This window comes from Myotis brandtii, unplaced genomic scaffold, assembly GCF_000412655.1.
Source record: "Myotis brandtii unplaced genomic scaffold, ASM41265v1 scaffold1645, whole genome shotgun sequence".
In the NCBI taxonomy this organism is placed as follows: Eukaryota; Metazoa; Chordata; class Mammalia; order Chiroptera; family Vespertilionidae; genus Myotis; species Myotis brandtii.
The window spans coordinates 132,183-146,640 of NW_005356026.1; the positions used below are offsets into that span (position 1 = coordinate 132,183).

Sequence of the window (14,458 nt, forward strand, 5' to 3'; positions counted from 1 at the left end):
TTGTGCCTGTACCATTTTTGAAAAGAGGATCATTTTACCACTGATTTGTTTGCATATCTGAGATGAAAATCAACTGGACATATTTGCAAGGGTCTAATTCTGGACTCACTATTCTGTTCCATTGTCCTATACAGCTATATACCTTATAGTAGACTTTATATAGACTCTTGATATCGGGTAGAGTGCATCCTTCAATTACATTCAAAATTGTTTTGACTATTCTAGTTCTTTTGTCATTCCATATAAATTTTAGAATCAGTCTATCAATTTACAAAAAGTTCTGCTTGGCTTTTTATCAGGATTGTGCCAAATTTATACATCAAAAACAGAGAATTAATGTCTTTATTATGCTGAGTCTTCCAATCGATGACCAACGTATGTCCCTTCATATATTAAGGTCTTTCTTAACTTCCTTTATTAGTGCTTAGTAGTTTTCAGCATTCACATCTCTTCACATTTATTGATAGATTTATGCGCATGTATTTGAGATGCTCTAAACCAGTGATGGTGAACCTATGACACGCGTGCCAGAGGTGACACGCGAACTCATTTTTTGGGTTGATTTTTCTTTGTTAAATGGCATTTAAGTATATAAAATAAATATCAAAAATATAAGTCTTTGTTTTACTATGGTTGCAAAGATAAAAAATTTTCTATATGTGACATGGCACCAGAGTTAAGTTAGGGTTTTTCAAAATGCTGACACGCCGAGCTCAAAAGGTTCACTGCTGTAAACAGCAATTTTAAAATTTCAATTTCTACTGGCTGTTAGTATTATATAGACATGTAATTGATTTCTGCAGGTTGATCTTTTCTTTCACAACCTAGCTAAAATTAAAGTCTTTGGAAGTGTCTACACAGACAATGTCATAAGTTTAGAGACTATTTTATTGCTTCCTTTCATACATATAGCCTATTTCTTTGTTGCCTTGTTGTAGGACCTCCAGTAGGATGCTGAATAGAGTGGTGAGAGCGAATATACTTCCCTTGTTCCCACCTTGGGAGGAAATAAATTAGTTTTTACCATTAAAATTAATGTAAGCTCTAAGATTTCTATAAATGCCTTTTATCCAGTTAAGATTTCTAGTTTGCTCAGAAGTCTTATTATGAAAAGATGATGAGTTCTGTCAATTGCTTTCTGGGGGCATCTAATAAGATGATCATGTTGTTTTCTTCTTTGCAGTCTCTTGATATTATAAATTATACTGATTAATTTTTAAATCTGGACCAACCTTGTATTTATGGGATAAATCTTTTTTTTAATTAATTTTTTATTTTTATTTTTTGCTAAAAGTATTACAAAGGGTATTACATATGTGTCCTTTTTCCCCCCCCCCGACCTTGACAATCCCCTACCCTCCCTTACCCCCCAGTGTCTTATGTCCATTAGTTATGCTTATATGCATGCATACAAGTCCTTCGGTTGATCTCTTACTCCCCTCCCTTCTGCCCCCCAACCCTCTCTGGCCTTCCCACTGCAGTTTGACAATCAGTTTGAGGCAGCTCTGCCTCTGTATCTATTATTGTTCAAAAGTTTGTAATGGTCTTTATTATCCATGAATGAGTGAGATCATGTGGTATTTTTCCTTCATTGACTGGCTTATTTCACTTAGCATAATGCTCTCCAGTTCCATCCATGCCGTTGCAAATGGTAAGAGTTCCTTCTTTTTTACAGCAGCATAGTATTCCATCGTGTAGATGTACCACAGTTTTCTAATCCATTCATCTACTGATGGGCACTTAGGCTGTTTCCAAATCTTAGCTATGGTGAATTGTGCTGCTATGAACATAGGGGTGCATATATCCTTTCTGATTGGTGTTTTTGGTTTCTTGGGATAATATATTCCTAGTGGGATCACAGGGTCAAATGGGAGTTCCATTTCCAGTTTTTTGAGGAAACTCCATACTGTCTTCCATAGTGGCTGCACCAGTCTGCATTCTATGGGATAAATCTTAATAGGTTATGATGCATTAGTATTATATATGATAGGTTTGATTTGTTAATATTTTGTTTGTATAAAGTTTTGGTTCTATATTTATTAAGGCTATTGTTTGTAATTTTCTTGCAATGTCTTTGTCTGGTTTTGGTATCACTCTAATGTTGTTCTTATGGAATAAGTTGAGAAGTATTCCCTTCTCTTATATTTCTTGAAGAGTTTGTGTAGAGGTGCTATTGTCTATTCCTAAAATGTTTGGTAGAATTCCCCAGGTATGCCATCTGGGTCTGCAGTTCTCCTTGAGGGAAGGTTTTAACTCTCTTTCTTTAATAAATATAGGACTATACGGGTTACCTATATCTTTCAGTAGTTTTGGTATTTTGTGTCTTAAAAAAAGTATTTTTTTTTTAAATCATAGGACCACCTTATTGGGCTAATACCATTCTATTAACAAGAAAACTGAGCCTTAGAGAGAGAAGTAAACTTAGCCAAGCTAATCCAACTAAGTGGCAGAGCAGGGTTTAGAAGTTACAAAGTCCTTTTTTAAAAAAATATGGTTCCATGTTTAAAAGCGTTTTAGTGAAAATTTTGGGTGAAGATTCAAGGTCAATCTCATCGCACTCGGTATTTTCTTTTCACCCACCCCTCTCCTCACTCCCCTCCCCTTTGGCAACCATTATCTGTTCTCTGTATCTATGTCCCTGTTTCTGTTTGTTAATTTGTTTTGTCGTTTTAGATTCCACATATAAGTGAAATCATATAGTTGTCTTTTCTTTTTGATTTCATTTTTATAATACCCTTTACATATGTCCACCATGTTGTCTCCATTGGCAAGATTTCATTCTGTTTATTGTTAAGTAATACTCCATTGTATGTGCATATGCGTCTGTGTGTAGGTATCACATTTTCTTTATCCATTCATCTATCAGTGGACACCAGTAATTTGTGTCTTTCCAGGAATTTGTCAATTTCATTTAAGTTGTCAAATTTATAGGCATAATGTTTTTTGTAATATTGACTTATTATTCATTATTCCTTACATCTACAGGACAGTGTTGTCTTCTCACTTAAAAAATGTTTTTATTGATTTTTAGAGATAGAGGAAGGATAAGGGAGAGATAGAAACATTGATGACCTATTGGCTGCCTCCTGCACACCTCTACTGGGGTTTGAGCCTGCAACCCAAGCATGTGCCCTGATTGAGAATCAAACTGGTGACCTCTTGGTTCCTAGGTTAATGTTCAACCAGAGCCACACCAGCTGGACTCATTCTTGATATTAATAATATCATCCTTTTACTTGTCGTTCTAGCTGTAGGTATATCTATTTTATCAATCTTGTCTAAGAAGCAGGTGTTAGTTTCACTGAATTTTCTGTACTATTATATGTTTTCAATTTCATTGAATTTTAGTTTTATTATTCTGTTACCTCGTTTTGAATTTACTCCCTAGTGCCTTAAACACTGTTTTTTAAAAATGTGTGTACAGAGTTTATCATTGTTTTCAGTAAGAGAGTCGGTCTTTTACAATTTATTCCCCCATTACCTATTGTGATATATCTCAGACATTTTAATATAACTTATTTTTAAGCCAGTGTGTGTTTAGTTTTTGGTCCTTCCAAGCAAAAAACCCTAACATACATGTAAACAGTAGTTCACATTGTATAAACTGAAGTGCCAAGAATATGTTGGAGGTGGGGACTCCTACAACTAAAATTATTTTTGTTTCAACTTGTCATAAATTAAAAGTCAATTTAACAGGAGGAGGAAGCACATATGACTCTTTCTTTACTTATAGGTAAAACTATCTACAAAGTGTTTCCACTGTATTTACAAATGAAGAATAAATGGAAATATCATTACCTTTACATTGAGGAGGGTCACTACTCCATTCGCCAGGCCCAGAACAAGAAAGCTTGCTCTCTCCAACAAGTGAATACTCCTGAGGTCCATCTGAAGGGTCACAAGTATAAGACACTACTTCATTAAATTCAAATTCAACCCTCCAGCTATTCGTGCGTTTTCCATTTTCTATTATTCCAGGTTCTCCACATAAAATCTCTAAGAGAGAGAGAGAGAGAGGGAGAGAGAGAGAATATATATACAGAGGAAAATGAGAGGAAAATGAAAGATTAAGACAACATTTAGTAAATTCAATAAATTCATTAACGTGATTTCTATAATCTAGTGGTGAATCTACTACCCATTTAGAATGTTTCTGTGAGAAAATGTTATTACCCCAAAGTCAAACCATATAGAAATGAACTTCCAAAAGAAAATTGATTTTCTTAAATACCTATATGAAATACCATTATTTATCTATAAGGTTATGCTAAGTTTTGTTCTAGTCATCATAAGGTTTGCTGAAAATTTGAGGAGAAAATATGCATGTGATTAAAGCTTCACTGATAGTTGAGAAATGCTTTATAATTTATAAATATTTGCTAATTCATTGGTTCACAATGATACTGAGATATGTCTTTTTTTCACTTTAAACCTTACGAGTGCAGTGAAATGTTCCAGAAGCTACAAAATGAGTTATTTCACAACAGATTGAATCTAAGTGTCTTCCTTTAAGCCAGATTTTGAAGAGATTTATGAAAGTGTAAAATAATGCTACCATTCTCACAATTTGTTTTTGGACATTTAAAAATTTTTTTATAAAATATAATTAAACATGCATCGACTTTACTGTTTTTTAAAAAATTTATATTAATGAATAATTATTTTAGAAACTTGTTTTCATTCCAATATAATAAATATCAATAGACATAAATCACATAAAGTGAAGCTCTTTGGAATCTTTGTTAATTAAAAACATAAAGGGCAAAAATGTGGAGAAAAGGGAGCCCTCTTACACTGTTGGTGAGATTGTAAATTGGTGCAGCCACTATCAGAAACAGTTGTGAGGTTCCTCAAAATATTAAAAACATAAATACAATTTGACCCAGCCATTCCACTTGTTGGCATTTATCAGAAGAAAACAAAAACACTAATTCAAAAGATATATACACCCCTAGGTTCATTATAGCATTATTTATAATAGCCAAGGTTTAGAAACAACCTAGATGTCCATCAATAGATGAATGGATTAAAAAGGTGATACATACACACACACACACACACACACACACATATATATATACACACACACACATATATGTATATATATACACACACAAACACACACATATATACACTGAGTGGCTAGATTATTATGACCGGCCAGATTATTATGACCACCCATAATACTAGGCTTGGTGCATGAAATTTGTGCACGGGGGTGGGGGTGTCCATCAGCCCAACCTGCACCCTCTCCAATCTGGGACATGCCTCTCACAATCCAGGACTGTTGGCTCTCAACCACTCACCTGACTGATTGCCCCTAACCACTCCCCTGCCAGCCTGATTGATGCCTAACTGCCCTCCCCTGCCGGCCTGGTCGCCCCCAACTGCCCTCCCTTTCAGGTCTGGTCCCTCCCAACTGCCCTCCCCTGCCGGCCATCTGGTGGTGGCCATCTTGTGTGTTGGAGTGATGGTCAATTTGCATATTACTATTTTATTAGATAGGATACAAATATACATCCATATGCAATGGGATATTATCAGACCAAAAAAAAAGAATGAAATCTCATCATTTGCCAATAACATTGATGGACTTAGAGGGTATTATACTAAATGAAATGAGTCAGAGAAAGAAAATACCACGTGATTTTATGACATGTGGAATCTAAAATAAGAAACAAACCAAATAGAAATAGACTTATAGATACAGAGAACAAACTGATGGTTGCAGAGTAAAGGGGGCTGGGAGGATGGGTAAATAAGGAGAAGGGGAATAAGAGGTATAGATTTCCAGTTATAAAATAAATCCATGCCAGACCAGTGTGGCTCAGAGGCTGAGCTTTGACCCATGAACCAGGGAGTAATGGTTCAATTCCAGATCAGGGCACATGCCCGGGTTGCAGGCTTGGTCGGCAGTATGGGTTATGCAGGAGGCAGCCAATCAGTGATTCTCTCTCATCACTGATGTTTCTATCTCTTTCCCTCCCTTCCTCTATCTGAAATCAATAAAAATATATTTTAAAAAATGAATCAAGTCACCAGGATGTAATACATAGTGCAGGGAACCTATAATAATAAAAGCATAACATGCTAATTAGACTGGACGTCCTTCCAGACGAAGCCGGGGCTGGGAGGGAAGCCAGTGCTGGCAGATGGGGAAAGGAAGGCCTACTCTTGCATGAATTTCGTGCATCAGGCCTCTAGTACAATAATAATGTAATACATTTCAATAGTGACAAATGGTTACTATACTTATCATAGTGATTACATTGTAAGGCACATAAATAAAAGAATCACTATGCTGAAACTAATATACTATTATATCTCAATTATACTTTACTTTAAAAAAAATCAGCATAAGTGGGTCTCCCAGGCCAAAAATATTGAGAATTGCTGGTCTAAATTCTAAAGTGGAAATTTACTTACTTTCACATGTTGGGATATCACCGCCCCAATACACTGTGTCTCCAGAAAGTTTACAAGTTAAAATTGGTTCACCTTTTAAGTAATAACTAAATGAAGGGGGGAAAAAAAGGTTACTGTTTTATTTACCAGTTAACAAGATGTACATAATAAAGAGGAACATTTCATATAAGTTGTTTTCTGCACTATAATAAGTTGAGGGGGAATTTTCTTAAATAGCACACTATCATGAAAGTTCTAACCAAATCTGGAATTTAACTAAACAGTCTCTGCATTTGCACACACATGGGCCAAGAGCAAAGATATCTAAATACATCTGTCATGCCTGGCAGGCTGGCCTCTTTGCTCTCCTGGGCATAACACATTAATTTCCATGGCTTTGCTCCTTCTATTCTGCTCAGTCACACAACAACTCAGTACAGAGACAAGGCTCTGGAGCTTGCCTACTGGATTCGAGTCCCAGCTCTCGCACTGACTGGTTATTTGAGTTTGGGCAAGTCCCTTCATGTTTCCCTTTCCACATACCTCATCTATGAATAGGAGATAATAGTTTATATGTCATAGGGCTGTTTTGAGTATTAGATGAGTTAATAGTGAGTGCTAGGTAAGTTTTAGCTCTTATTAATACAGGCATACCTCAGCGATATCATGGGTTCGGTTCCAGGCCACCACCATCAAGTGATTATCACAAGAACTCGAATCATACAAAACTTTTGGTTGACCAGTGCATATGAAGTTATATTTATACTATAAAGTAGTATATTAAGTGTTCAATAGCATTATGTCTAAAGACAGAATGTATATAGTTTAATTTAAAAATGCTTTATGCTTAATAAAAAAAAAAAGCTAATCATCATTGAGCCTTCAGCCAAGTTGTGACTTTTTTGCTGGTGGAGTGTTATGCTTGGATATTGATAAAAATGCAATACATGCAAAGTGCAATAAAGCAAAGCACAATAAAACGAGGTATGCATGTATTCTTTAAATCAGGATGTGTTTCTTAGGATAGCTCAGACATACTACTTGATGAAATCTCTGATTACTTAAATTCACAGTACTCTCTTCCTTCTGGATTCTCATTGCAATAATCATGAACTACTATTTGGTACTTCTCCTTTACTATTTTGCCGTCACATCTCTCTGTCTATATTGTATTTCTCAATAAGGATACAATTTCTGAGAGAAAAAATCTGTGTCTTAAATGTTTGGTACCCCTCAAAATGCTTTAGCAGTCGCTCTGTATATAACTATTAAATGGATGTTCCATTATTTTTACTTGATCAAGTTAAAAAATAGTGAAACAGTTTGTACAGTTTCAGAAGGTTCACTCATTTTCTCCATATTTTAGTGTTTTCAGAGAGAATTCTGAGGAGATGTCAGAGTAGGACTTTGTCACTCCAACTAGACAACAATTTCAATAGCAGGATCTGCTTGATTTAACTATTTTTGAACTAGTCTATTGAGGGCTTGAAATTTCCAGGGAAAGACTCCAACAAGTAAACGTAATTTCAGCTCTTAGGAAAATAGCAGCTATACATCCCCCACCATCCACAATGTGGCAGGCAGCTGTGTCTGTATTCCTCAAGCAGCCTGCAAGAGCCAGGGGGGCAAAAAGGCCCTGCCCTACAAATATCAGAAAACTGTGTTCTGATTACTGCTGCGGATCACAGAGAAGTGGACAAAGAGATGGGAGGCCATTGTAGCATCTGCTTCTTTAGCTGGCCCTTTCCTCCCCAGCTGAAACGACTCTCAGGGGATTTAAAGATCCTGCACCCTTTTCTCTCCACTACATATTTTTCTTTTCCTCTCTCAGGAGGCAGATATTAAAAACCAGGATCTTCAAAAAGAACTGCATAGATAGAGAAAATTAGAAATTGGGTGCATGTGCTCAGGGCAAGGCTCAGAAACAACCTGAGAAGACCTTCAGTTTATATCTCGGGCTGATCCTCAGCACAGAGACACCAAACTACAATGAAAGTATCCAAAGACAATACCCAAAATAGCAAGGTCTAAGGAAGGTAAAGAAGCTGATTTCTAGAGTTACCACATTATTAGATTCAATTATGCAGTATTCCTAAAAAATAAAATGAATCACAAGGCATGCCAAGAAAGAGGCATGTATGATCCATTTTTTAAAAAATCAACAAACTGTCTCTGATAAAGGCATTGATGGCAGATTCACTAAACAAAGACTTCAGAATAACTCTGAAAGATGCACAAAGAACTAAATGAAAAAAATGAAGGAAGGTTAAAAAATGATGTGTGAACAAACTGAAATATCAATAAACAGATGAATAAAAAACAGAAAAAAACAACAAAAAGAAATTCTGGAATTCAAAAGTACAATATGCCTTGAAAAATTCACTAGAGGTTTTAAAGGTAGATTTGAGCAGGCCAAAGAATGAATCAGTGAACATGAAGTTAGGACAATAAAAATTGTCTAAAGAACAGAAAGAAGAAAAAATGAAGAAAAGTTAACAGAGCTTAAGGGACCTGTGGGATACCATCAAGTGGACCAACATGCACATTGTGATAATTCCAAAATGAGAAGACAAAAATGGGCAAAAAGAATATATAAAGAATATGAAGGCTCACAGCTCCCCAAATTTGATAACAGACAGGAATATAAACACCCAAGAGCTCAATAGCCACCAGGTAAAATGATTTCAAAATGACCTACACTAAGACACAATACAGTAGACGCTCCAGATCTGTAGGTTTTACATCTGTGGATTTAACCAACCAAGAACTGAAAATATTCTTAAAAAGAAAAAGTACAGATTTCTTTTTCTTGTCATCATTCCATAAACAATACAGTGTAACAACTATTTTATACAGCCTTTACATTGTATTAGGTATTATAAGTAGTCTAGAGGTGATTTAAAGTACACAGGGGGATGTCTATAGGTTAAGTGCAAATACTATGTCCTTTTATACCAGGGACTTGGATTAGTATCAGCAGGGGGGTGGGGAGGTGTGCTGGAAATAATCCCCCAATGATACATAAGGACTACTGTAATCAAACACTCAAAAACCAAAGACAGAGAATCTTGAACTAGGAGAGGGAATAAATCATGACATACAAGGGGTTCTTAATAATATAATCAGTATATCACCAGAAAATTTGGAACCCAGAGACAGTGGGTAGATATACTAAAAGTGCTAAAAGAAAAGAACAACTCAAAACCCAAAATACTTTACCCAGCAAAACTGTCCTCAAAGTGAAGGGGGAATTAAAACAGTCCAGGGTAAACCAAAGCTGAGGGAGCCTGTGGCCACTAGAACTTCCCTATAAGAAATTTTCAAAGGAGTCTTCCAAGGTCAAATAAAAGGGCACTCGAAAGTAACTTTCACCCATATGGGAAATAAACTTCTCACTAACAGTAAATACATGGGCAATTATAAAAGCTTGTATTGTTTTAAAAATAGTTGGTAACCATAATTTTGTTCTCTTCACAATTTAAGAGATAATACATTTAAAGAAAAAAATTTTAGTGTAAAAACTAGCAGTACTGTAACTTTTAAAAATATATATATTTCTTATTGATTTCAGAGAGCAAAGGGGAGAGAGAAAGGGATAGAGAGATGAGAGAGATGATGAGAGAGAATCGTTGATTGGCTGCCTCCTGCAGCCCCACACTGGGGATCAAGCTTGCAACCCCGGCATGTGCCCTGACTGGGAATCGAACCTGTGACCTCCTGGTTCATAGGTCGACACTCAACCACTGAGCCACACCAGCCAGGCCTGTAACTTTGTTTTTTAACTCCAAATCTTGTTTTGTATATAAGTTAAGAGATAATGCATTTAAAAGAATATGAAAAGATGCAATTTTGAGACAGTAACAACCAAATGGGGTGGCTATGACTCTATAAAGGAGTTAAGCTTTTGTGTATTAAACTGGTATAAATTCCAATTTAGATTGATATAACTTTTGGATTTTAAATGTAATCCCCATGGTTACCACACAAAAAAATAGCAATAGAGTATACTCAAAAAGAAATGAGGAATAATTTTTAACATTTCATTACAAAAAAGACAATTAACATAAAAGGAAGACAGTAATGCAGGAAATGAACCAAAAAGGCTACCAGGCATATAGAAAGCATATACCACAAAGGCAGAACTCCCTCCTTGTCACAAATTTACATTTAAATGACCAACTCTCTAATCACAAGAAGGAAGTTGGCAGAATGAGCACATAATCCTACTATATGTTGTCTACAAGACACTCATTTGAGATCCAAAGACAAAATCAGTTGATGGATGGAAAAAGATATTCCATGCAAACAGTATCCCCCCAAAAAGCGGGAGTGGCTGTACTAGTATCAGGTAAAACAGACTCAAAATCAAAAAAGTTTACAAGAGACAAAGGACCTTAAGTATTATTAATAAAAGGTACCTAACAAGCAGATAAAACGGTTATAAACATTGACACCCAATGACAGATCATCAAAATATAGGAAGCAACAGAACTAGAGAAACACACCCTTCTACATAACAGCCATTTCTACCATAATAGTTACAGACTTCAATACCCCACTCACAATAGAGTATAGAGCCACCAGATAGAAAGTATGTAAAGAATTAAAGGACTTCAACAACACATTTCTGTGAGCCCTCCTTCAACTCTGAGACTTGTTTTGTTTTTAATAGGGTGCATGTTGTTGTCAAGGATGAAGTCACCATGATTACTACACTTGTGATGCTTACAATAAGCTGATTGTTACCTATAGCAAGGGTTATGTAATTCGGCTTTCCTTTAAGTTTCTATTAAGTCCCTATGTTTTCAGTCTCCCTAAAAAGCCCGGGAGTTGATTGGCTGCAAGTGCAACTTGTCACACAGAAAGCAGGTGAAATCAACTTTATGGGAATGTTTAAGACAGTGGTTCTCAACCTTGGCTGCACATTAGAATCACCTGGGAATCTTTTTAAAACCCTGATTGGATTTTAAAAAGATTCCCAGGCGATTCTCATGTGCAGCCAAGGTTGAGAACCACTGGTTTAAGAAGAGAAGAAAAACAATATCGAACCGGTAACATCTACCTTCTTTTCTCTAAGGGGCCACTTACCCATAGTTGCAATAAAAGTAAGCATCTTTATCAAATTGAAAGCCCGTTTGTGGTTCATACTGCTCAAAGACTTCACCGTTAGGAACCTTGGGAGTTGGACATTGTTTTTCTAGAAGAAAATTTGCAAATTCATTTTTTTATACAAATTTCAAAACAGATTTAATAAAAATAATTCTACACCGCTGTTGTCAATTCACGCAATAGTATTTGCTGGAGTTAACTATTAGAAGGGAAAACATAAACTCACATTTACCCAAACCACGCCTACAAAAAACTTCCCCGGGAGATTTGTCAAAGCCTAACCACCTGTCTTGCTATCTAAAACCTCGTTTCCCATGAGAAAATCATCATTGCCACAGTGGGAAACGAATCCAAGCATGTGTTAAAAGCAAAACCAGCACCACCAGAGCAAGCACACATGCATACAAAAAAAGAAAGGTTTTATTTACTTACTGTAACAAGCTTCATCAATAGGGTACCAGGAGTTATTTTTCTCACAATAGGTGCTGAGGCCATAAAAATAGGAATAATAATATCCTGGATTACATTGATAATATACTCTCTCCCCAGGTAAATATGCAGGTTGAGGGGGAACCTTTAACTTCATAGATTGAAACACTGGTGGTTTACCACAGAGACCTAAAAGTAAGGAAATACAAGCATAAAAATGAAATATTTAATCTCCTTGACCAGCCAGGGACTGTGGCGTGGTAGCAGGTGGGTAGTCCAGAATAAATGGAAAGATACTTGGTAAGATTTTAAAGATTTGTTCCCTGCTTTCACCCAAGGGTCCTAGGAGTGGGCCATGTGCTGCCCTTGCTTTAAATAGCATTGTATTCGCTTTTGGTTTGTTGGGGAATGAGCTGGATTTTTATTCATCAGTAAATTTAGGAAGCAAATATCAGTGTTTTAGGTCTGAAAGATATACCATATAGGTATGCATCATTCCCCATTTCTTTTGAAATTCATTTCAAAACTCAATTCTCTTCTAAGAAGTCTTTTCCCCCCCTCAGCCTTTTCATTTCAGTAATTTCTCTCTTTTTTTTTTTACCTGTGGGCTTGAAAATCTAAAAAAAATGTGTTAGAACAATTATGTAAAATAATGTGATGGAGACACATCAAGTAAAGTCCTAAAGAATCAGGGGTCTTTCCTATTCGCCGGAAGGATCTTTAAAAAAAGGAGATAGACCTATTCTGATCCCGGAGGAACATTCCTCCTGTCTTACACCCTGGATTGTTATCACTTCAGATGGTGAGACCAGTCAGGAGTATTCCAAACAAGTCAAATTTTACTCTTCTTTCGTACCATATTCTAAAAATCTGAAATTATATATACCCAGTCCAACATTTCATTGCCATCATGCCCTAAAGTCGATGCAACCCTAAAGCCCTCGTAATTAACAGCATTTTTTACAAGAGGATTACTTGAGAGGTTGGTTTTATGAACATTTACTGAATACCCTGAGCGAGACATTCCCATTTACAATAGGAAAACAAATAGCTAGAAATTCTATATAATTCTGTTCTCATCCAAAGGCATAAGATCACTCTAGAATTTCCTGGAACCAGCAAGAAAGAAAGCACACAACAGCATGATTAAATTAGGCAAGCAACCTTTGTTTGATGCAATCTCAGTAACTGAAAGCATGTAAAGAAAAGAGGATTCCTAATATGTCTTTTTATACAATAAAAGTGCTTTTAATAGTAAGTGTTTATATAACATAACTCATTAGATTCCATGAAACGTCGCAGACAGTGTATGGCCTTCAGCGTTTAGTTTATGAGCTGTACAATAGTACCATTGCTTACTGTTCATTTCTTACGATTCTCATTTCTCACTAGGTTTAGCTACCAATGTTTTCTTCGGTTGCTTCCGAATCTTCCCTAGATAGGACCCAATCTAATGGGGGGCCCAGGCGTGGGGGGGAGGGGGGGAGGACAAAATACCAATACGACTTGGGGGCAACAATGAGCCTGTAACCTTTATGTACAAAAGGCACTGCGCGCCCTTCCCAATCCTAAATCCGAGGACGCAGGGCTATTCTCACTCAAGGGCTCCACGTGCGCTCCCAGCCCCGGTACAAAGCCAACAGCGAGCTTCCAGGCGCCGCGCTCCACAAAGCGCACACCAGGCCACACCCAGCCAAGGCTCCCCCAGCCCCGCGCGGCCGGGCACCCACACTCCACTCAGCCGCGCATCCCCACACCCAGGGAGCACAGCGCACACACCCCTCCCGGGCACAGCTCGGGCCCCAGCAACATCCCCACGCGCAGGGCACTCGAGAGCAAGCCCTCGTCTGCAGCCCAGGTGAGGGCTCCCCATCCCGAGCGACTCCGTGCACAAACACCTGCAAGCTTCAGCTGGAGGCATTCCCTCGTCCCCCGCAAACACCCGCGGCGCCCCAGCATCCCGCAAAGCTCAGTGCCGACCACCCAGCAGCCTTCATCGCCGCCACTACAGGGACCCACCGCCCCAGCACAACCCGAGGATCTGTGGCTGAGCCTTCTACCCCAGCTCCGCACCAGCCGGGGCCAAGCCCTGCGCCTCCCACCGGACCCTGACCCTGACCCTGACCCACCAAGAGAATCTCCTCCCCTGTTTCCCGCTCCCGCCACCCCCACCCCCGCCTTCGGCACCCTTCAGCCCGCTCCCCAACCTTCTCCAGTTCGTTTCCGGAGCGCACACCCTCTCCAGGTTCCTACCAAGGGATGGGGGTAACTGGAGCACTAGGGTCACCAAAGTGATCCCCACGAAGCACCAAGAAGAAGAGGGACTCTCGGGGGGGCGGGGAGGTGCCCTGCGCGGCTCGCAGGACCGGGTCATGTTGCGGGAGGCCCGCGGGAATCCTCAGGGGCAGCGTGCACTTACCTTCCTGGCCGCGGGCACCAGACGCAACAATCGCTAGACTCACAAAGTGTCAGCAACCGCAGGTGGGCGTGACCGGCGCGGCGTGCGGGGCCGAGG

The 14,458-nt window shown here is 38.3% G+C and overlaps 1 protein-coding gene across 2 annotated transcripts in view; it reads right to left on the reverse strand.

Annotated features, from left to right (window-relative positions):
• The window catches only part of LOC102257782 (membrane cofactor protein-like), a 77,111-nt gene extending 62,674 nt beyond the window's left edge, over positions 1-14,437 (reverse strand). For both annotated transcript variants that reach the window (XM_014536537.1, XM_014536538.1), the window contains exons 1-5: positions 14,363-14,437; positions 11,947-12,132; positions 11,494-11,602; positions 6,427-6,512; positions 3,799-3,996 (exon numbers count right to left, since the gene is read on the reverse strand). In XM_014536537.1, the coding sequence (XP_014392023.1) occupies positions 3,799-3,996; positions 6,427-6,512; positions 11,494-11,602; positions 11,947-12,100 (547 nt within the window). In that variant the 5' untranslated portion in view covers positions 12,101-12,132; positions 14,363-14,437. The remainder of the gene's footprint in view (positions 1-3,798; positions 3,997-6,426; positions 6,513-11,493; positions 11,603-11,946; positions 12,133-14,362) is intronic.
• Between the last annotated feature and the right edge of the window lie 21 nt (positions 14,438-14,458).